The sequence below is a fragment of the Carica papaya genome, chromosome 1 (assembly GCF_054855325.1).
Source record: "Carica papaya isolate Zhongbai chromosome 1, ASM5485532v1, whole genome shotgun sequence".
Taxonomy (NCBI): Eukaryota; Viridiplantae; Streptophyta; class Magnoliopsida; order Brassicales; family Caricaceae; genus Carica; species Carica papaya.
In genome coordinates, this window is record NC_142309.1 from 11408451 (window position 1) to 11433421 (window position 24971).

Below are 24971 nucleotides of genomic sequence, written 5' to 3' on the forward strand. Positions count from 1 at the left end.
AGAATTTTTTTGCAGAAGGTCTTACTCAAGACGATAATATTGAACGTTTGGATAAAGCAGACTTGAAAAGGTATTCAAATAGAGGGAACTTTGAAAAAGTCATCATGCAGTCTGTTTCAGATCAAGAATTTTCTCTAGTTTCAGAAGATACTGGTGAGTTATCTTTATCTTGTGATTTATCAGATAAACCTATTATTATTAGAAAGGAAATGAGAACTTGCACTAAGCATCCTATATCTAAATTTGTTTCCTATGACTCTCTATCTCTCGCCTATAGAGTTTTTATCTTATATGTTTCGTTTGTGTCTATTTCACAGAATTAGAGAGAAGCTCTAGGAGATCCCAAGTGGAAGTTACGATGAATATCCATTTGCAACCAACTATCTTCATTCCCTGTGAAATCATGATTGAATAAATGAGAGCATTGACAATAAATGAAACATGGAAGCTTGTTTACCTCCACAAGTAAAGAAGATAGTTGGTTGCAAATGGATATTTACCGTAAGACACAAAGTAGACAGATCGATCGAAATGTACAAATCTAAATTGGTGGCTAAAGAATTTACTCAGAGTTATGGAATTGACTATCAGGAGACTTTTGTACCTGTTGCGAATATGAACACAATTAATATATTTTTGTTTTGTGCGGCTAACCTTGATTGGGATCTACAGCAGTTTGATGTAAAAAATGCATTCCTCTATGGAAACTTAAAGGAAGAGGCGTACATGGAAATTAAACCTGGATTTGAAGATGAGAAGAAGCAAGAAAAGTTTTGTCAATTAAAGAAAGGCCTTATACGGATTGAAGTAATCTCCAGGAGCACGGTTTGAACGGTTTAAAAGAATTATAATCTCTTTTGGATATCAACAAAGTAATGTTAATCATACACTATTTATCAAATATCGTGAGGGTGAGGTCACTTTTTTCATTATTTATGTGGATGATATTGTGATAACTGGAGATGACACAGAAGAGATGGCTCGATTGAAAGAACTTCTTGTTTAAGAGTTTGAAATAAAAGATTTAGGAAAATTACAATATTTTTTGGGAATTGAAGTTGACAGGACCAATAAAAGGATTTTTATTTCTCAAAAAAAGTATATCCTAAACTTATTAGAAGAGATTGATACAATGGGTTGCAAACCGACAGAATCACCTATTGAGAGCAGCCACAAATTACAAACAGGTAGTGGTACGTCAGTTGATTTGGAAAGATATTAGAGACTAGTTGGACGACTCATTTATCTCTCACATATCAGACCTGATATAACATATGCAGTAGTCTAGTGAGCCAGTACATGCATGATCCTCATGAGACTTATTTACATATTGTCTTCCGCATATTACGATATCTGAAGTCTGCACTAGGAAAATATCTGTTCTTTTCTAATTATGGTCACCTCAAAATAGAAGTATTTACAGATGCCGATTGGGTTGGGTTCTTAGATGATAGAAGATCAATTATAGGTTACTGCACACTTGTGGGAGGCAACTTGGTCATATGAAAAAGTAAGAAGTAAAGTGTGGTTGCCCGCTCTAGTGCTGAGGCAGAATATAGAGTAATGTTTCAAGAAATATGTGAATTATTATGGTTGCAAAAGTTAATGAGGGAATAAAAACTACTTAAAGAGGAGAGATTATTCCTATTTTGTGACAATAAAGCAGAAATTAACATTACTCATAATTTAGTTCAATATGGTAGGAAATAAAACATATTGAAATTGATCGACACTTCATAAAAGAGAAGGTGGTTGGTGGCTCTCTATGCTTATATCATGTATCTTCTGACACTCAGGTGACTGATATTTTCACTAAAGAATTATGCAGTAAATCTTTTCAGAACCTGATTTGTAAGTTGAGCATGTGTGATATTGTTAGAGAGAGAGTATTGATTAGGATTTTATGCTAAGTAGAATACTATACCAAATAGGATATTTTATTAATTAGAGTTCTAATAGTAAAGTTATATCCTATAATTAGAATCTACCTAGAATAAAAATAACTATTCTATATATATCTCGTAAATGTAAACACAAAACAAAATAAATAAAATTAGTAATTTACTTTTCTTTAAAAATCTTCAAAGACAATGTTAAGGTACATAATCAAAGGTATTCATGGTGTGAAAAGATGGAAAAAAAAAGATAAAAATCCTATAAGATTTTCATAATTACAATTCAATTCTTGAAACATCATAATAGAGTTGTTTTGAGTATAACTGAGATTGTTGTGAAAAAGATGGGGTTAAAAACTGTTGAAAGTGTATTTGTGGTATGCCTTGGGCAAGGCTGAAGTGTGCATCGGTACGCGTCATGAGAAAAGTTTGAATGCAGCAGAAATAGTAGGGCAAAATATCAAAAGGAAACCTAAAAACTTAACCTTTTATTTGTGTAATATTTACTCATATTTAGATTTGCTTTCAAGGTAACTGGACAGGCGTAAGTTGCAAGACAAATTTTAACCTTGGTTTGTATTGGCATATGATAAATGTATTTGTCTATCTTACATCTAGTAGATTACATGATCATGGTTTGTAACTTTACACCTTTTTACCCATTCTATTGTGTGTATATATACACAAGCATGCAGGAACAGAGCCTTAGAGAGGAGTCTCAGGGACAGAGCTTAAAATAACCATCTTACAGGGCCTTCTAATTTTTCATGCTACTTGCAATTTTTCTTCTTTTCTACGTAGTAATTTAATTTTGAAGAATTTGCAATAAACTGAATAAAAACATTGTCTCTCTCTCTCTCTTTCATCCCCACCTACAATCTCTAAAGTATCTTTGGATGGAAATCTTTGCATTTGCTATGGATGTTTTAGTTTTAGCTTTATTTCACTTTATACTCTTTATGCTTCGTAGTTTAGTTGCAGGCTTTGCAATGAAAAGCATTCTAGTTTTCTAGAAAAGCTTATTTTATGTGGATGATCATTTTTCTGATGACTTACATAGCTATACTAGAGTTTATTTATGCTTCCAATCTGCTTAATATCCATGTTTTAACTGTTAATTTTTTTTCTTGGAGTAAGACTTCTTATATGTTGACGTGTACTGTGAAGGTTACTTAAAGGCTGCAGTATTCCTGGTAAAGTATTACTGACAAGGAGATCAGATTTCCAGAGTTCTCCGGCATAAGATCACCTACTTATCAAAGGAGCTTATCAGAGAACGACACTGGCAGAAGTGATCACATGGATAAGTTTTTGGATGTAATACTGTATATTTTTTATTTTTTCTCTACTTTCTGTTTACTAATAACATCTAATATGTTAGATTTCTAAAATAAGAAATTTTAATGAGTTTGGATTTTGACGCTTATATAGGCAGAAGGACAGAGTGATATCAAGAAAGTAATAAAACACCTTTTAATAAGATGAGATTGCCATCTTTAATGTCAAAAATACAGCCAAACAAGTCCCAAAAACTGCAATGGGTGCTAGTGCGACTGATTCGACAAGAATAGTGAAGTTCACAAAGCTATCAGCAACCACAGTAATGTTAGGTATTGCATCTGTTTACTATTTATATACTCATTTATTCTCAACATTTAGTTGCTATTTTTATTTTTTGAATGTTGAATATGAAGATAAGATAGGAGTTAGGACGTGTTAGACTTCCTAGAGAACTGCTTTTAGTTCTTGTTAACATCAATCATTTAGCAGACAACATGCTGATCCATTAACAACTCCTTTTGTCTTAGTGGACCTCTTGATAAATTAGCTTATTGGTTCACAGTTATTATGTAAATTGAACTGTATGAGTGTTATTTGTTTTTTCCTCCCTCCTCTCTATTCCCAACTTGTGCAGAGAATTGACGTGAGTTAGCATGGAGTGGTATACCACCATATATTTGCCCTGATGTCTGGCAGCTTCTCTTAGTGTGATTAATACTCTTCTGTTGGTTTTATCTTTAGGATGCACGATGATCTTAAACTTTTAAATTGATTGGCATCTACTGGTTATGATTGTTGTAAGATGCATCTGTGAAAGATTATGCAGACACTACAATATCAATCTGCACTTTATTTATTTTGGGGAACTTTTATTACTGTGTTCACTGCTTGAACTTTGAAAACATGTATTGAGAAGTAGGATTGCTGTCCCTGTTGTAATTTTGGTACCCCTACCATTTGATTTGAAACTGAACAGTTCATTATTTAGAGTACTCTTTACTGATCAAAATACTCGTTACCTAATCTGGTTTGTTATTCCTATATATGTATTAAATATTGTTTGTTGCTTGAAATTTAATTATGAACTGACAACAGGGATATGCACCACCTAATTCAGATGATGAAATAAACATGCTTCGTCAGTTGTTGTTCTGCTATCAAATTATGTATTTAATATCTTCTGCCTCATTCATGAAAGTCGCGTTGCTGTGCATGTTGGATTATCGTTGATTGTCCAAGAAGTGTGCCAGATATCTGTTTCTTTCAGCAAGTGCAAGTTCAGAAATCTTTGGAGTGTATTCTCTATACAAGGTTTGGTACTATTCTATCCTTTAAGCTTTCTTTTTGGATAAAAAAGAAATATTATTAAGTACGAGAATAGATAAAGTACAATGTAAGAGGATAAGAGTCTCTTAGAGCCTTCTATTACAAGAACGCCAAAATGTAGTTTCCGCAAAATCCGATAAATATCAGGCTATTAACCCCACCCCACCCCCCCACCCCCCCTCCCCAAGTTCCTATATAACGTAGAAATGGATATATCAGTAAGGTTAGTGATCTTAGCCGATAAGGAGGCCAGAAATTTCATCTGCTCCATTTAGATTCGGGACTCATGAAACAATCCTCAAAAATCCTGTTGTTCCATTTGAGCCAAAAATCCACAATCCCCTAAACAGAGTACCACGACTTACTGTTTTGGTTCTGTTCTCATCTCCTCTCCATTTAGATTCGGACTCATGAAACAATCCAGAAGAGAAAGGGACAACCCACACATTAGCCTTTTCTTTTTATGAAAAAAGAAATAAACTTCAAGACTCGTGAAAGAAATCTCTTGCTTGATTCAGCTGGACTTTCTGCATCACAATCTCCAAAATCCATCCAGACTGCTTGCTCCTAGACTCTAATATTTTTTCTTATTGGATTTCTTTTTGGCTCAAGTTAAGAGAGCATGCAAGTAAGGGGCTTGATAACGCTTCTATTCAGTACTTACTATATCTCTGACTTTCTAGAATTGAAATGAAAGTTACCTCTGTAGATTCAGAGATTTAAAGGTGTGGGTTTAGAAGTGGAAAACTGGCAACATGGCTAAGGTTTTTTGGTTCGTAGTAAACAGTTAGGGATAAATTATTAGGGCAGTATTGTGGTACATTCTCTGTGCTTTAGCATGCATATTCATCAGTTTGCCTCCGCATCCTGATGGTGTTGTCATCTGTAGTGTACTTGGAGGTTTCTTAGTTGATGTCAAAGTCCATATAATTCGTTCTCTTATTGGTTATCAAAGTTATTTGTTGGGCTTTCTGATTTAGGGTGGAGAGAGCCGGGACACAATACTTGAAAGAAAATTACAGAGAAACAATACTGGACAACTCGGATCTCAATAATCAATCAATAGTTATTAATTCTTAAATAAGTTAAATATCCTTAATAATACTTCAAAAATTATAAATGCATAATATGTTTAAATATTGAATTATGCTCATTCTAGAATCTTCTTGCTCTGGGCTACTTCTACTGCGTGATGGTCCTGTTAAGAAATTGTTTGATTTCACGTGTTCAAGTTACTTTTAGCTTGGACTTCCAGTGGGTAGTAACATAAATTACAAAGGTACACTGGTATAGTTGCCACTTTTAGATAGCTTTTCTTCTTGCACTTTTTACATCAGTTGTTAGAATCCAAAGGCAAATTGGATTTGACTGGATAAGTTTTGAAGGAAGTATAGGTGGATCTTAACTTGTTGCAGTGAAAAACCGGAAGTAACTTTTTCAAAGTTATTGAGGTTAAAAACTTGCATATTTTGACACTTCCAAACTCCATTGACTACTTGAAGATTTTTTATCGGATAGCACTGTGAAATTCTTTTTTAATGCAGTTTCAAATTCTTAAAGTTTAGTTGCCTATTTTCTCTCTCTCTCCCCCCCCCCCCCCCCCCCCCTTCCTACATAGTGGACCGTGATAAACATTGGCTTCAAGAGATTCTTTAGTTTTCCCCCAACAATTTTCCAATCTAGATAATTTTCTTTGTATAGATTAAACATTCACTATTACAATATAACAAAAATGATATGCTATTCAAGATTTGGCTTGCCGTGAATATTCATGCTTGAGTGTTGCATTGTGCTATCTCACTCATTGTTCATATGTAATTTTCTTTCAAAAAAATTTTGAGGGCCATTCGACATCCTTGTTACACCTTTTTCATTGTTTTCTTGTCAGAAAATAAGAAGCAGTGTGGATAGCTGGTCAATGGCTGATCTCTCTCCAGAGAAATCTCTGATGTAGAAGCTGATTGCTATTGGTGCTTCTCAAAACTCCTTGATGGCATGCAAGATCATTACACCTTTTCTCAACCAGGAACCAAAGACTTGTGTTTAGGCTGAAAGAATTGGTTAGATGCATTGATGGTAAATGGGTCTTTTATTTTTTTTTTTGTTTTTTCCACCTTTTATCAATATTCATTCTTGACAAACTTTTGACTTTTTTCTTGGAATCCAAAATTTTTTAGTATCATTCTCAAAGCTCTTTTCTGAAGTAATTAATAGTGATGGCAAGTTTCTCGAACACAAGTTCTGCATGAACATCTTCAGGGCTCTACTTATTCTCACTATATTGAGGGAACAAGTTAATCGACTGATGATGCTGGTTTGAATTTTGCTTTTCTGACAACAATTTATCCTAGCTGGGTGCACAGTCCAGGCCTATGATTTTCTGTCGCTTGGGCATGGGGGGAATTTAGGGGAAATTTGCTTCTCCTAGCAGCACTTACTGATTGCTATTTGAGCAAGCTGATGTTTCATGGTACTTCTAATTTTGAATAATTAAGGGGACGTATCCCTCACTGGAAGATTATTTGATTTTATGTTGTCTAAAACAACTGCGACTTTCTCATAACCCATAGAAAGTATTTGAAGTATATTCTTTAACATGACCACAAACAATATTAAAAAATATTTGAAATGATTTCCCAATATTGCAATAATTTGACCTATTTAGCCCTAAGAGATATCCCGGTGCAACACATGGCTTTGTTCGTACAAGCCTCTCTTGTAGTCCTTTGGCTCAGGTACTAATTCTTGATTCATTTTAGCTTCAGTAATGTCCAAGACTGGGCTTGAACCCAGCTCCCTCCATGTAAAAGCTGAATGACTACAAATAGGCTAAATTCCCAGGTCTGGTTCTTGATGTTTTTAGTTTCATATCATGATGAACAATCTGCTAGTCTTTCTATGAGAATATTTGTAAGTACTTATATTTGCTAGTCTTTCTATTGATGTTTTCATTGAGTTTATTGAAGTACTTTATTGAGGTACAACTAGGATGGAAAATTTTATATCTTTGAAAAGTACTTTTGTTTTATTTTTAAACTACCCATTTGACATCTGATTTGTCAAAATGCCATATTACCTCTTTTTCTGATAGAAAATATAAAATGCCACGTGACTTTATGCATGTCAGTTCTATTCATAACTCATCTTTGCTTTTGCTTTTTTGTTTTATTTTGAACTGGTTGATCACTATGTTTTTCTATATTGGTCTGGAGCCTGTTTCAAAACATATGGATGAGCAAGGGCTTGAATTTCTTCAGTTTGCTTTTCGCTGGTTTAATTGTCTTTTGATTTGTGAGGTTTAGATCTATACTCTGGAAGTCCCTGTACAATGTTTTGTCATCCACAATTTTCAATTTTAAGGTTAGAAACTGATTATATGTTTTGCTCTATTAGATTCCTTTCCATCGCGTTACACGTCTATGGGACACTTATCTTGCCGAAGGAGATGCATTGCCAGATTTCCTCGTGTACATCTTTGTTAGTTTTCTTCTAACGGTAAGAGACATCCTCATTTCCGTAGCACTTTGATACTAAGTATTAAGTTGTTTGGGTTGATATTCTTTCATGCTTAAATAGAATGAAATGAACCATGTTCGACGCTTTTCTTTTTCAATAAATTGAATGCTACTTGTCATAAAACTTTGTAAGAGTTGTCAATTTATGTTCCTTAAAATCCTATGCTTGTTCCTGCTCTATATTTCTTTCCCTAACAAATATTTTTAAGTAGAGAATCTGAGAAAGGATTTACTTTTCTTTCTCTTTTTGTCCTTACAAATAATTAGGTTCTAGATAAGCAGAATCTTTATTTAAAAGAAAACCAAACATGAAAAGTTCCACCCAAAAGAGAATACAAAAGGCATTAACCGCGAAACAGTTCCTCTTTTCATGTTTTTCTTTTCAATGGTCAGATAAAATTCAGAAGCTTGATTTCCAAGAAATTGTGATATTCTTGCAACACCTTCTGACTCAAAACTGGACTCACAAGGAACGCGAAGTGGTGCTTTCAAGAGCTTATATGTGGTACAATATGTTTAACAACTCTCCCAGCCACTTAGCCAGCTGAGGGGCAAAGTGACCTATTCTTAATCAAATGCCCGAAATAGTGTACTTTTTTCTCGAGTTTTGTGGAGTAATCATTTTTTATTTACTTTCAATGCCTCAACATCTATGGGTATATGTTTTATCTTATCATCTGTATTGTGGTTGTAACATTTGTAATTTTAAGCATATATTTCTTTGTACATTTATCTTTTGAGTCATTGACAGGAGGAAAGAGAATTTTTTTTGAGTTCTTCGATGGAGTGAGAAAACATTTTGTCCCATGGAGTTCTATACAAAAAATTCTTTCCGCACTTCTCGATCTATTTGTGTTTGCTCAGATGAGACTCTTTTTTAACATAAATTTATTAAAAATCTCCTGTTATGCTGCATCTGCTGCTTATATATATATATATATATATATATTGTAGTAATTAGATTTATTTAACCTTGGAGGGATATAGAAGAGTACTTCCCCAACCCCCCACCCACCCCCCCCATGTATAAGCCTTATCTCTCTCTGTCTCTACACGCACACATATATATATATCCTTTTTGTGTTGTAAAGTTTAATTACATCTTCTTCTCGAGTGTTGATGCAGGTCTGAAAATTTCATTCTGTTAACTCGGCTGGAAAATTTTACCTCAGCATTCTGATTAGTTAGCTTGTTGATTCCATAATAGATAGTGAGATTGAAGCTGAAAGTGATTGGGGAGATCGAATCTGTACATGAACTGAATTTGATTTATGTGCGTGTCATTTGAATTTTTATAGAAGTGCAAATTCAAAGTCAAAATGTTTATTTAATTTTCAATCTAAACCAAAAGTTTTGAAGATCATGAACCAGGCCAACCATTTGTTTTTCAATCGATACCCTTTATGGATAATTTTAACACAAGTTTTAATCTTAAAATTTTTTAGAACACACTCATAAATACAATCATACATATTTGCAAATTAATAGATTGTTGAGGTAATATGTTATTTTATTTTCTGGAAATAAGTACAATTCAAACATAATTTCTTGAATGGTATAATATTAATGGTTAATTAAAGAAACTATCTTAATTAATCCTTAAATTGATAACATCATGTCATGCTGTTTATATATATTAGGATTGAGTGGTAATTACAATGCAAAGCATTTTCCAATTCTTATAATAGAATTTTCAAGATAAGTAATCTCATGAATTTACAGAGGGCAAACAAATTAATGGGCCTCTAAGAACAACTTCATCTGATTAATTTTGTGCCCTGCTTGGCAAAGGGGGATTCTATATACGTACAGAGAGCAAACAAATGTCTTGTTGATTCAGGTAACACCTGTCAACTCTGTAATCATCTAATCCAACACGTTACACCAGCGGCATGCAACTAAAGCTTGGAAAAATCAAATCCATGTTTATCTCTCTCAAGTCCCAGCCCAAGTTACCCTTCAGATCTCTCATGGCGGACGACTATGAAGAAGAAGAAGAAGAAGAAGAAAAGTTTCTGGTGCTACCAAAACCGTCCGATTGGCTAATAAAAATGATTTGTTTTCAATCAGATCTCCTTCACAACTGCCTACTCTCTCTCCTCTCCCCCATCTTCTTCCTTCTCTCTCTTGCATGGGCATCTTACCGGGAGGCAGAGGAGACGACAAACAGTCTGAAAATGGCGGTTTACAGAGCACCCAGTAAGCTGACACGTACCAGCAGCATGGTTTTGAAGAAAATAGTATATGGGTGTGTTGGGGCAGTGAAGATGTGTAGTGTATTGGTGGGCTTGGTGGTTTTGGCAACAATGGTGGGTGTAGGGTTGGTTAGGGTTTTGCTGGTTCAAGAACCTGTGTTTGTGAGAGATAAAGTTTGGTTTAATTATGGAGAAGCTAATCCAATGGCTGTTTTCTCTTTCAGTCATGATTTATATGGGAAGAGATCAATTAATGGGGTACCTGTTGGACATACCATTCATGTTTCTATGCTGCTTTTGATGCCGGAATCTGATTTTAACAGACAGGTTGGAATGTTTCAGGTACTAATTATTCACTACATTTGAATGAATTGCCACTCTTTTTATCTTGTAAGTAATAATAGATTCTACTAATTATTCTTTTAATTCCAAGTTATTACGTTTCAAAATTTTATGGCAAATAGCATCTGGAGTAGAAATACCCACTAACATTTCATATAAGAGGAAATTGAAGTATATGAATCATAAGATAGTATCAGAGTTAGAAGGAGTCCATTGGAATCTTATATTTTCTTTAGTTTATTATGGAATCTCTAAGTCATGAATTGTAAAGCTTGTGTCTTGACAAATCAGGAGTAGATAGGTGTGAGTAAGCCATTGTTTGTATATGTTATTTTCTTTATAAATAGAAGTTTTTTATAATTCTAAAAATTAAATCAACAGCTGGAAATACAGTTTTTACTAAGTTAATATTATTAATCTCTATAAGGGTTGTATGTTTTGTCATTTTTATTATTATTTAAGATAGGATTAGAACCAGTGAAGAATCTCATTTTCATCATTATTACTCATTTTTTCTGTTCACCCTTAAGCTTTGTAAATGGTACAAGGCTCGTATATTCTTTTGTTTGCTTCTGAACCTTGTTTACTGGACTCTGTACTTTCTTTGTACTCAATACATACACATATTGTATTTCTTATTATTGGTGAAAAGCTGAAGAACATTTATAACAATCGGTCCAATCTATTATTTAATAGTTTTTTGTATTGAACCAGGTGAATGCAGAGATACTATCAAGCAAAGGAGATGTGCTAGCAAAGTCTAGCCAACCATGTATGCTTAAATTTCGAAGCTTGCCAATCCGACTCACAAGAACCTTTTTCATGGGCATACCTCTTCTACTAGGGTTTTCGAGCGAAACCCAGTTGACTACACTTCATATTTTGAGGCATAAAGAAGGGAAACTAAGAACAAATGCTGTTAGAGTAACAATGGTTCCAAGAGCTGGAACTTCATCTCTACCGCAATTATATGAAGCACAAATCATCATCAATTCTCAGTTACCTTGGACAAGACAATTACTCCATAACTGGAAATGGACACTATATGTCTGGACATCTCTATATATCTACATTATTTTTCTACTTCTTTACCTTTTCTTTTGTAAACCATTCTCGTCACCTCAGCAAGTCATAACGTCCGAGGAATCCAAGTCTATACGCAATAGGGTTAGAGACGAAAGTGAGATTTCGGAGTTTATAAGAAAATGGAGAGGAACCAAAATGAATTATGAGCGAAAAAGTAGTGTCCCTGATCAATCTCTTGCTTCATCAGCAGCATCAAGCATGGTGGTTGAAGAAGTAGCAGACAGCTCTGAATCGGTATGTTTGTAGATGGATAACTTGTTCTAATTCCAGTCATTTTGTATGTCTGGCAAAGTGGGGTTCTAACGTATGCAGATTACATTGTTCTACCATATTAGATGTTTTATATAATTAAAAGGGAAATTATATAAGGTTAATGTGATGAAATTTGAGTAACAAAACAACTATATATAAGAGATTAAGCTTATGATATTGGGTTTATCTCTATAGATGAGACTAGAGGATGTACATTAATATATATAATTGTATAGCTGAATGGTACTGTAATTTGCGTGAGAATTTTTTTTTTTCCTGGTTGCTTATATGGGTACAACAGATTTGGCTGAGTGTTTGTTTCTAGATTAAGAAGAAGGATTTAGTTTGGGGAATAATTTTTCTAAAACTTATTGTTAATTCTCAAATTAACTCAACTGCCATTTTTCCATAAATTTCACTACTTACAAACTTTCTTAATCTATTTATAACACATGCAACGAAGGTTACCTTTATAATACACCAATATTCTGTAAGTACACTTAATTATATAACTTCATTGGTGGAAAATGACAAATGATTAATCTTTACAGAAGTAAAAAATAAGTAAGTAAATAAAATTAAATAATTCGTCTATTGTATCTAATAGTCAAAACTCAAGTTAAAAGATTGTAGTAAAACAAGTTGCAAAATTTTCTTTTAAAATAAATCAACCCACAACCATTAAAAAAAATACAAAAACATAATTTCCGAAGAAAACATTGGCCTTACAGCTATATATATATATATATATATACATGCAACAAAGTGTTTTTATAGAATTTATTTTAAAATTATAATTATTCTTTATTTTAAATTTCATCTAAGATCACTTTTTCAGAAGATTTCGAGAAAATATATTATTTACAATTATTAATATTTCCTCCTTTTAACTCATCAAAAATCTAAATTTAGTTCAACTTTCAAGCTCACAAGATCTCACCATTTTGTACTCAAATACAGAACTCTGCAAATTTTTTTATTCCATCAACTTCAAAATTTGGAATTCACTTTCCCAATACAAAAATTTATGTAACTTTCCTTCTATCTTTTCCTATTTTCTTTGTTGTTGAATTCAATTTGCTACAGCCTGCAGGGACAAAAGAGACTGGAAGTGATTGAAAACTTTAATTCAACTTTTGGTACCGTTGCTGCCGGAGGACCAGAAGGAACTTTCATTTTCAGCCATTTAGATAAATGACACTGTCTAAATTGAAAAATACAGGACAATTCTCAATTTTTGAAAAAAAAAAAAAAAAAAATCTTTCCTAAATTCATTCATTTGGTACAATCCTTCTCCGGCATTACACCAAAAATCACATAACAATTTCCTTGTATAAAAAAATGAATGAATTTAAAATACACCAGCAGTACAAGCAGACGGAAAACTGAATGAAAATTATGTCTAATTATGCCAAGTACGAAAACACCTCCAAGGCATGGCACCTCCACCTTCGGATTGGAGGCATCATGCCTCCGAGGCATCTTAGAATTTCCGACCTAATTATGCCTCTGAGGCACCATTCACACGAGCCACAAAACCAAAACTAAGTAACATCATACTCCAAGCATATATACCCAGAACTTCGGAGAATGCCCAGATATTGACTTGAATAATAATCAGGTTTTTAAAATAAAAGTCAAGGCATAGGGCACTTTGGTTATTACACGAAACAACGAATGTCAAATTTTTTGCAAATCGTATCATCATCAACAAGCATAACAAAAAACATAACATCTCAAAGAATTTTATTAGTTCACATCTCAGGAACAGAAAATAACTTAAACTGCAACAAGATAGATCATGATGCCACAACTCACTTACTCCTCTTCCTCTGCCTCCTCCAGCCACTTAACAAAGGGCTCCAAGGCTTTCACAAAGGTTTGCCTGTGCAAAAGATTTACAACGTAAGCTTCACAGTGTAAGACTCCTAAGTTAAAACACAAGTGCACGCAAAACGAAAAGAATCTAATTGCAGAAGATTTATGATGATACTACTTTGGTCTCACTGTAGAACGAGTACCTAAAAAGGAGAAATTCCTAAATATCAAGCTAAATAAAACATCAGGTTGTTGCAGTTGATGCAAGTGCAAAAGAAACAAAAGACATGGTGCTTGCTCAGTGCATTAACATAAATTGCACTGAAACAACAAGGATATTTGCAACTTGAAAGCCACAAAAAGCCCACAGAACTACCTAATTGTTCTTTCAGAAGATCATTCCCCCTCCTTAGACCCGGATGATTATAAAAATTGCACAAGCATTCTAGCAAATATAAGGCAAAGTTCTTACCGGCCCTTGGGGTTTGTTCCTTTTCGGAACCAGTGAAGAATGGTGTCTTCTGCAAGAACATCCTGGTCATACAGAGATCTCACAATCTCGGGGAAGAGCTTCATCAGCTTAGCATCCTCATAGCATTGCATCTGAACTTTGTACATCAGTTCAAGCTCAAGCTTCCCACTGGTGCAGAATGTATTCAACAGTTCTGCCCATGTTTTCACCTGCATCAACCAATGATAAGATCAATAAATCTGCCAACAATTTTTTAAAAACATAAAAACCTTCCTATTAATGCATGGACTACGATTTCAAAAATATGAAACACCATGAGTTCCCAAACATATTCCCATTTTCTTCTGTGTCAGAAGTGGAACTATGAGAATTTCAAACAAGATCGAGGTCTATCTCAGAATAGATTCCATTTTTCAGGACAAAATACATTTTCTTTTAGAAGATGATATTAACCACGCACCAAAAGGGTGCCACCTGTATCCAAAAGCACTTGGATGTCATCAGAAGTCAAAATATCCATGAGGTCTCCCTATGTACTCTCCATGAGTAGGTAACCTTTCAACAAGACATCCAAGGTTTGAAAATGGAGATCTTGAATTATGGTGAAAGGAGGTAAGTAGCCACGACGTAGCCACAACAAGCTCCCTCCAAACCTCACCTCCCTCCTTTGCAGTAGCTTGTCAGTGACCCAAATCCTCAGAGTAGCAAGAGCTCAGGGGAACAAAACATTTTCAAACAAATTCACCAGCATGCAAAGATACAAGCCAGCTGAGTATTCTCCTTAATGCTGTATGCACCTCTAGGCGTCATATAGACAACTAGAGGATATCCTTAGGGTCTGAAGACACAGAAGCGTTTAGCTAGTTGCATGTCATGCATGAGACCATGCAAATAAAAAATGGTTTATCTATTTTTTTATCCAAAAAAAAATAGAAAATGGTTACATTTAGGGTTTGAATCTAATTTGCTACATTTAGGAACCACTGGTTTGAGACCTTAAGTAGTTTGTTAAGTGGCACCCCCTTGGTGCTTTTATTAAATAACAAATTCACCTCTTCTCCTCAAAATAATTACTTGTAAACCATAAGAAAGGTTGATACGTTGAAGTAATCGCATTCCCCTAAGCATGATGAAGGGATTATAGGCTTGAGCAATCACACATTAAGCATGATGAGTTGGTGCGCTAGAGTTATCACCCTTCACTAATTTAAAGAACAATGGCCCATCACCCTTCTCTAGCATTATGAAACATTAATTAGCTTGAGCTATCGCCCTCCCTTTATAGTGATGAAAGGTTCATGTCAACTTTGAATTATGACCCTTCCCTAGCATTATGAAACAGTAATTAGATTGAGCTATCGCCCTCCCTTTATAGTGATGAAAGGTTCATGTCAGCTTTGAATATGACCCTTCCCTAAGCATATGAGAGTTGACAAAATTTTTTGAAATAAATGAGAGTCAACAAAATTAAATTAACCTAGTAGTAGAGAGGATTGATGAGACTGATTAACCAAGAAATAGCTTTCACTAGAACATAGTGAAGAATCAAAAGAGAGCAGAGTTATCAATAGACAACAAATAGGTGACCACTTTCTTGGATCCCTCATCCCTTTACTTCTAAAGCCGTGTTACTATGAGACCTAGCTGACCTGGATGTCATTAGCATCTTACTGATAGCCCTAAGAATAGATGAATAAGAAGCAATTGGATCACCTAGCTTAAGGCCTCAAGGGGATTTTAAAGAATTCATAAGGATTAAAATTGATCAAAACCACAAAGGAGCAAATAGAGATACATCTATTGATCACTTTACACCACCTTTTCTCAAACCATTTCTTTAAAAAAGGTGCAAAAGGAAAAGCAGAACACATGGTCATAAGCTTTCTCCACATTCAATTTACACAGAAACCTTTTTCCCTAATTTATGGACGTAATCAACCACCTCATTAGCCATCAACACAGCAACAAGAATACGCCTTCCATCCACAAAGGCATGTTGAGCCTCACTAACCACCCTATTAATCAAATGCCTCAACTTCAGAGGCAATAAGTCTAACAATAAGCTAGGAAACACTAATCACCATTTACCAAGCTAATCACTGAAGTCCAATCAACAACATCCTCCAACTTAAGAATGAAAAACAAGAAAGTTGCATTAAGAAACAACACAAACTGTACCAAATCATAAAACCCCTGAAATAACAGCCAAACTATAACAAAAAAATGTTATTGAGAAGCCTCCTGAAATACAGACTCGTTCTTGTATCAACTAATCAACACAAAAAAAATCTCAAGAAAAAGGACCTCCCTAACCACTTGGCCTTCTGGGCATCCAATGACTCAGATGTCATACCATCCAAATTTGATCCTCACTCCACTTCACTGCTTAAGAGACAGTTCAAACAAACTACACAACTCCTCTATCAACCTAAAGCAACAATTCACTACTTTTACCACGATTACACGATAATAATAAAAAAAATGGTACCAACACTACTGCAAACAATTATGGAAAAGAACAAAGTGTTTAGGTACTCCAGTTCTTGCATTGACTTCTATATAATGTATTCTTCATTTCTTCAATAAGTTAAGAACTTCTCTGTTCTGTTTTTGGAGAAAGGCTTGAGGGAGGAGAAGGGATGGCAGCGAGTGGTAGGCAATTAAGAATGACAAGGTACTTTAACTCTACTCTTATCAGAAAAGCTAAAGCTTTTTCAAAGGATAGCATCCATAATAAGCTATTTTCTATTTTTCTCTCTCTCAAAAAAAACAATGAACAAAACACCACCTTGAATCACCACAGAGTATAAGCTTACAAACCTGAGATGTAAACATGACATAAACAAAATTAAAAACCTTATAAATTTTATGACTTGCCTACAAAGCAAGCTGATTTGGTGTAAACTAAAAATTTAGGCTAATGAGAATTTAGTAGCTGGCTTCATTCCTTTATGATCCAGTTCCGTTGTAAAATGCAATGTGCGGAAATTCACTGAGTAGGTATCTAACATTATAACAAGCAATATATGTAATATTACTAGAAGTCTCTGTAACAAAAAATTAAGAGGCAAGGATTATAATCAATGGCATCATAAATACAACATAACACGAGCACGAACCCATTCCCAAGGTTGAAGTTGCCTCAAAAACACATTCGTAAAATATGATGCTGTAGATATAAACAAGTCAACCTAAATCACATGTCTAGTTAAGGCCAAACAAAACCACAGGTCACGTTTTTGGTAACACTAAAATTACAGAATTGAACAGGACAAAGTTGTTCATTCCTATGTTCATCAACCAAAAAGAAAAGATAGAACTGCAGATAAAACACACAAAACCCATTAAATCCCAGTTCCAGACCGATGAACACCCCCAGGTGTTGATAACATGTCCATGTACAGACCCTTGGAAGAGGTTACTGATTGTTGTTATTGCAAGTGATACACATAAAAATGGATAATTGAGTCATCTATCCCTTTTTTCAACTGTCACATAGGATTTTTTTCTTAATCAATTTTAGGTTTTATATATACACACAAATATATACATATTACTCAGAGGATTGAAAGATTTGCTAAATGAGAAAAATCTTTTTCTCTTTTGTTCTCATTCAAACGTTACTTAAACTTTGAAATTTAGTCTAGTAACCTAATATATTTATAGTTTAAAAAGCACAATTTTGACTTAAAACTCTTAAATGTAAAGAATAAACATTAAACATTAAACATTAAAGGGATATTTAAGTAATAGTAAACAATATATGTTCTGTTCAAAAACCGAACAAACATAAACTGACATATTTGATCTGTCCATTCTCATTCAAACACATTCTGTTTAGTCATGTACAGCCCTGAACTGTGTTGTTCTATTCTGTTCTAAATGTTTATTCTAAATGTATAACAAATGCTGCCCATATCTGTGCTAGAAGATCAATTAACAAATTAGAAGACATGCATCGAGTTATTCAAGGGAGCATATTTGTAACAAGAAAATTGATAAATGTACCAAAAAAAACTACAACCAAATAGGACAAAGAAAAAAGAAAGAAACTATTTTCACTTAGGGCAGTAATCTATTTTAGGCGAGAGGTAATCTATTGGGGCTTAGCTCAACCATAAAAAAGAGGCCTAAGCCAGTTTCCATAAAACCAAAACATCACCCAAAAATACAAAATAGAAAAGGACATTATCTTGCAATAATTAAAGGGAGAAAAGTCCCATGACAAATACATCCAATATAAGACATCTAACAGAATTGACCACTCACTTTTATGAACCCCAGAGGGAAAGAAATGTCCACAACTAAAGCATGACAATAGGCCTAATACACACACCAGTATGCCACTTACTACCATATGAACCCAATCAAAGGAGAGAATCTCTCCTGCACAATGCCTATCGTGGAAAATCCTTTAATTTTTACTTCAAAAGATTCTTGTTGCATTTCCAACATATGTGGAAATATGTACATGTATTTCTAAACAAGCAGGTGCCTATGTGCATGAATGCCGAGTAGATATTATGACTGAAAGCACATTTATGTGCATAATGCATGCATCTTCATATGAATGTATGACCAACTTTCAATACTGTTCCACATAATAGGGATGTGAAGGCTAGGATGTATAATTAGGTTACACTTTTATTCTTAAAATTGAAAGGCAACTATGCAAATCTTTTTTCTAATAGCCCTATTTTCACTACCTCCAAGCCGATTGTAAATTGAAAAGTTTGATGGTTAATATAGTTCTTACTTGTCTCAAAGCTGCATTAGCATTCTGCTGCTGGTTCTTCCCTGACCATTGAACAGCATCCATTAAAACATCCCATAGAATCCTTATAACCTCAAGGTCAGGTAGTTTAGCATCTTTAACCCGTTGTTTCACAGTTTCTATAACTTCAGATATATCAGCTTCTTCTGCTATCTGTGTTGTTAGTGCAGATTTCATCTCCTTGAGTTTGACCTCAAATATTTTCTTCTCATTGTACTCAACCAACGCTACCAGCCCTTCCTTGCTGAAAATTTATAAGACATTAGACATGCAAAAAGATAGAGAACTTCTGCAAGAATGTACGAGAAAGATAATCTCAAATTTTAGAGTTAACCTTAAATGTGCTTTTAGGAGCCCTCATTAGAAATTTTCAAGCAACAAAACTCTCACAGCATTCAGTGGACAAGTTTAGAATTCAATTTTTTAACATCATTTCATAACTTTGTGGGAGCACCACAAACACTGACTAATCTATATACACATCATCACAACTAAGACCTAGAAATGAAGCCCCATATAAAAAAGATTTGAAAATCAAGAGGATTCAATGAAGTGTGTAATGTAGCAGAGCATGCCAACTAACATAAGGATAAACTAAATGTATATACACATCAACACAACTAAGACCTAGAAATGAAGCCCCATATAAAAAAGATTTGAAAATCACGAGAATTCAATGAGGTGCGTAATATAGCAGCATGCCAAATAACATAAGGATAAACTAAATGTATATATATATATATCATCAAAACAAACGTGACCGACTGCAAATTTTCTAAAACACGAAACAAAAAGCCTTTGGTCACAAGGTCGGGAAAATAATCCAAGCACCTAACCATAAGAGTAGATTATTTACTTCTTTGGTAAACTATTAAGAAAAATATCCAAAAGCCTACAAGCACATATGTTTGTGGTATGGGGATCTAAGCAAGTACCAGATGCCTTGAATGGACCTCAATTTGAAATTGAATTATTCAACAACCGGCATAAGCTTACTATTCTTTTTGACCTATACATTCTAAAAGAAATATTCACACACATATAGAGCTGAAACAAGCCAAACATGTTGGTGAACTACTTGAATTTGGCTTGCTCAAAGACCAATTCAAGTTTGGTTAAAACCGAGCTCAAGATGTACTCAGGCCCAAAAGAAAAAAAATCGTTTACCTAAACAAGCCAAACTCGAGCCTTAAGCTATATGGTTCAAAAGCTTGAAAATGCATCATTTATCTATCAATAAATTAAATACCAAATATACCTTATCAAAATGAGTTTATTTCAAAAAAAAATTAAAATCAATACATATAATATATTTTTGAAACTTGTTAATATTTTACATTAGCATTGTAGGATTTAACTACAGATCAATACAGAACAAGCTTATTCAAGCTCGAGCCATTCAATCTCAACTCTTTACCGAGCTTTTCTCAAGGTGACCAAACTCAATGTTTCTTTAAATTAGTTGTGCTCAAAGCTCAAATAAAGTTCCAACATAGTTTCAACTTAAACAAGGGCTTCACAATATTTTAAAAAATCAAACTCAAATATTTAAGTATATGGATTGGCTCATTGCCATGTTACATGTACATACATGTATACGTGTGTGTTTACCAATTCTAGTCAACAATCTTATTAGAAACTTTAAGAGCTAAATGTTGAATGTATTCCTAAAAATGAATAGAACTTAAAACCAAACTACAAGGAAAGAAACATAACATATATATCTATCTTAAGCAACAATCTTATTGGAAACTTTAAGAGCTACATGTTGGTACTGGATCTCTAGAAATGGATAGTATAAAAACCAAACTACCAGGAGACAGTAATAGAATTCTATGCTTGCAGGTTAAGATCTAGATAAGTATAACCCATTACAAGAATTAGAAGAGGGGGGCAAGACCAATATCTGCATCTAAACAAATAAAACATTCTACTAGACACTAAAACCATTTACCATCATGGCATGTGATAAGAATACGAGAGAAATTGTATCAACCAGCTGAAAAAAAAATTCTATATCTGTAATTTAAACAAGTTCAGTTAGTTAATAAGTCATCTCTAACATATTTCAAACAACAGTTACTCACGTGAAATGCTCAGAGAAACCTTCAGCAGAGCGCTTTGCAGAAGGGAAAAATTCCAAGAGATTGTCCTCCATTTTCCCCCTTTTCAAAATTGAAATTAAGTCATCGAGGCTATTATCAACCAGATACTCCTTGAAGAAATCTGTTATGAATGAAAGTACTAGCCCTTTGGCCACAAGATTGTCCTTGAGCAAAGGCTGGAATACAGTCTCTGGTGGAAGCCCTGATAGTTTCTGGGAGAATGCAAGAGCTGTAAAAATTGCCAGCTTTTTCCTCTCATTTTCCTCAAAGAGCTCCAATGATTGCAGGAATCTTCGGGTAACATTTTCAAGGTTCTTTATGAGAAATGGACGCCTCCTCAAAATCTTCTGTATATAGATTACAGATGGTAAAATAACTTCACGTTTCGGCTCACAGTCTATTATAGAGTAAGGGTGTCGCTCCCCCTCATCGGGTTTTGTTGTCCCAGGCTGTGTACGGCCTCCTGTGAAAACAACCTGCAATTGTGTAACAGATCAGATAGTAACCTTCAGATAACCAGTGACTAATCTCTGAAACATGAAAATAAGCAATAAGAATACTTCAAGTATACTTAGTAAGATTGAAAAACTTAAAACTGATGCTGATATTCCCAGAAATCAAAAAGGTTAAACAAATGCAAACTCAAAAGCAAGTTTCAAAGTAGAAACTAGACACTGCCATCAAAGTTCAAGAATTACTACTAACTGATATTTTCACTGATATTTTCAGAGCATAGATCCATCAAAGAAAAGGTATCAGTGTGCTAGAATATGAATATTCTTCTAAATAATTATCTACAAAATCAAAGCCCCAAGACAACCACATTCTTGATAAATATGCTCAAGCTCAGAAAAACAAATGTAGTATACTGCCATTTTTTCTTTTTGATATAAGACATCAAAATCTATCAAATTGTACAAAGAATTAAGGAGCCTACCTCAAAAAAGGTGTCACCGTATCTTGAAAAATTAAGGTCTGAGGATTCAATGCTCTTGGCAACAAGTTCCTGCATGTAAAGATTCAGAACGATCATAGACACACTCGTATGTAGACAAACAGTTTACATACAGAAGATAAAAATGCTAGAAGTACCAGATCACCAGCATTATCCAGATAAATCTGGACCACTGCATCAGCAAATGCTGCAGGGTCCAGTGGAGCTGCAATATTCCGTTTGCGGGTCTTAATCCGCGTGCCTCTGCACACACAAAAAAGTTAAAACTCTAGCATGTTGTGACGACCACAGTTGTTATGAAATAGAAGGCAATAAGCACTAGAAAAATGCATATTATGCATCTAGTTAGTTATTTTGTGGGAATTGGCAAGCACTTATCGAGATGAATAGCTACCACTATTGCATTAACTATCCAAACAAAACTCCAAAATTTTCTTTCACAACATAAAAGTAGAAAGTACAGAAATATGTTTTGACAGTCTGTCAAGGAAACAAGAAAATAACCAAAACACTTGATCATGATTGAGAACAACTCGATATTCAAGGTATCTATAGCCCCAAGTTACTCAGGTTTTTCTATCTTCTCTCCCTTCCCCAGCTGAAAGGCAAACCATTGCAAGAGAAAAAGGGTTTAGTTGAGAAAAGGAAGAAGGGAGAGGTTAAGAATATGAATTGTTTCCCGAGGATTAATACAAGAGTTTGGAAGCAGAAAATAAGAATAAAAAAAAAATTGAAATAAAGGATATAAAATAAATTACGAGCCTAGATTGGAAATCTGGGTAATCCAAAGACAACAGCACACAAAATCCAGAGGGAAAGCCATGTTTTCTTGGCAACCAAAAGAAAACACCAAGTTGAATAGACTTAAAGTGCATATTCAAACGCAAAATCATAGCTCATATCATGCACGTACATCTATGGATCAAAAATTACTTACCCGAGAGTGGGTCTCTCCTTCGAGCTGCACGTGTACGCGCCGAGTTGAAGTAAATAAAATACGTCGGAGAAATTAGTAAGCAATAAACAGTTAATACAAAAGAAGAAAACAGAAAACAAAAAAAAAAGTAGGCTTTTATAGCTGAAGGATTATATCAGCATAAGAAGAATCCCATAAAAGCTCCTTTTGAGGCTAACCCTCTTTTGCAATAAGTAAATCAGTCGAAGAAACTAATAGATTAGAACTCACAGAAGGTAAAAAGTTAAGAACACAACCCAACTTTGGATATTCCTAATGACGAGATGAGAAATTTCTCTCACTTTCAATAAATTTCAGGAAAAATACAGTACTTAAAATATTGAAAATTGATACAAACTCGAAAGTCGATAAAGAATCATAATTTAAATCTTTTAGAGAATCACAGGATTGTCAAGAAATTAAAAAAAAAACGAACTTTGATGATTTTGAATAAAAATCCGATCTGAAAAACTCAGTGGTACTTGATCTTCTTAGAAAAATTACACTGCAATGAAACAGATCTGAGACAATCGATAACAAAAGATCCATAAATAAGATCGTATATACATGTCTCATATGGAGATATAGACATAACAAACTGAGAGGAGAATTACCTCATAAACCAAGATGACGATGAATCAAAGGTGAAGAATCTCTCTGCGATTGGGAAGCTGGGTGATTTAGAGGAGGGGGGAGAGAGCGAGGGCTTTCGATGGGGGGATCGACAGATTTGTAAGGCGTAGAGAGAGAATGAGTGACAATTATTTAAAAATATTTTTCCAAAGAAATAAGTAGTAAATATTTTACTTACGAAACGTGAGGCACGTGGGAACCACACATTGTTCGCTCCTTCGCTCTAAAAAAAAATTAGCAAATATTTTGCTTATGAAACTTGAGGCACGTGGGGATCGCACGCTGTTTGCTCCTTTGTTATGAAGAAAAATAAGTAACAACTATTTTGTTTACAAAACATGAGGCACGTGACAATCGCATGCTCTTTGCTTCTTCACTGTAAAAAAAAAATAATAATTAGTAGTAAATATTTTGCTTACGAAATGTGAGGCACGTGGGAATCGTACGTTTTTGCTTACGAAACATGAGGCATGTGGGAACCGCGTGCTTTTTGGTCCTTCGCCGTAAAAAAAATTAAGTAGCAAATATTTTCCTTACGAAACATGAGGCACATGAGAATCGCACGCTATTCATTCATTCACTTTTATCTTTTAGTTTGATTTCATGAAATATTTAAGAGAAACTCTTAAGAGTTACTAAAAATGATTTTAGATTAGTCTCTAAAATTTAATACATACTATCACTTAGTTTTTCATATTTTTTTACCATAATTTAACCCTTAATGATGTCTATTTGTTTTAAAGATCTAATTTTCTTTTATTAGATTATAAAGATCATTGAAACTGTATGTACAATTTATAAGAGAGAAAGAGTTGAGAGAGCTGAGATGGATAGAGAGCAAGAGAGAACATACGAGAAGAGGAAAAAATAGCATTTAGGGGTGAAGAATAAATATCTTGATTCTTTGAAGCATTTGTAAGCTTAAATGTTGTTATCTATTAGCTTGGTTTAAGTTATATTAACTATTTTTCAATTTATATACCTAATTAACTTGAGTAGCTTGAAAACTAGGTAGAAGAGTCAAAGAGACCTCTTCAAATAGATCACCATATAAAAAGCATTTTTTACGTCCAATTGATGAAAAAACTAGCCTTTAGAGGTAGTAATGGAAAGTAATGTGCGGATAGTAGTTAATTTAGCAACTGATGAGAACGTGTCTAAATAGTCAACACCTGATTATTAAGTGTATCTTTTTGCTAGTAACCTTATTTTATATTGTTTAATATAGTCATTTGTTTTTCTTTTGATCTTATAGATCCATTTACACCTAATTAATTCTTTGTAAAAGTTAGAGTAGTTAATTCTCATGTTTGATTCTCTTCTAATGTTTTACTTTCAGCAAGCATGGCTTTTTTCAAATAAGGGTA

The 24971-nt window shown here is 34.1% G+C and overlaps 2 protein-coding genes and 1 long non-coding RNA gene across 18 annotated transcripts in view; 2 read left to right on the forward strand and 1 right to left on the reverse strand.

Annotated features, from left to right (window-relative positions):
- Positions 1-8749, forward strand: part of LOC110816367 (uncharacterized) — a 42172-nt gene extending 33423 nt beyond the window's left edge. For 7 of the 16 annotated variants that reach the window (XR_015818992.1, XR_015818993.1, XR_015818995.1 and 4 more), the window contains 5 exons: positions 3063-3212; positions 3327-3505; positions 4272-4487; positions 6391-7997; positions 8411-8749. This is a non-coding gene — a long non-coding RNA (uncharacterized LOC110816367). Of the gene's footprint in view, positions 1-3062; positions 3213-3326; positions 3506-4271; positions 4493-4683; positions 5131-6390; positions 7998-8410 lie in introns of those variants that run through there. The other 9 variants (XR_015818983.1, XR_015818980.1, XR_015818982.1 and 6 more) reach the window with 5 other exon arrangements.
- A 1103-nt stretch (positions 8750-9852) lies between these two features.
- LOC110816354 (Putative adipose-regulatory protein (Seipin)) lies at positions 9853-12144 on the forward strand. Its single transcript, XM_022044509.2, has 2 exons — positions 9853-10554; positions 11269-12144. The coding sequence occupies exons 1-2, from the start codon at positions 9910-9912 to the stop codon at positions 11884-11886; spliced, it is 1263 nt and encodes a 420-aa protein (XP_021900201.1). The 5' UTR covers positions 9853-9909; the 3' UTR covers positions 11887-12144.
- Positions 12145-13474: 1330 nt separating this feature from the next.
- On the reverse strand, positions 13475-23727 carry LOC110816353 (uncharacterized). Its single transcript, XM_088219523.1, has 8 exons — positions 23586-23727; positions 22954-22977; positions 22154-22259; positions 21999-22067; positions 21044-21537; positions 18939-19200; positions 14183-14391; positions 13475-13777 (listed from the first exon to the last, which is right to left on the reverse strand). The coding sequence occupies exons 1-8, from the start codon at positions 23588-23590 to the stop codon at positions 13711-13713; spliced, it is 1236 nt and encodes a 411-aa protein (XP_088075649.1). The 5' UTR covers positions 23591-23727; the 3' UTR covers positions 13475-13710.
- Positions 23728-24971: the final 1244 nt, after the last annotated feature.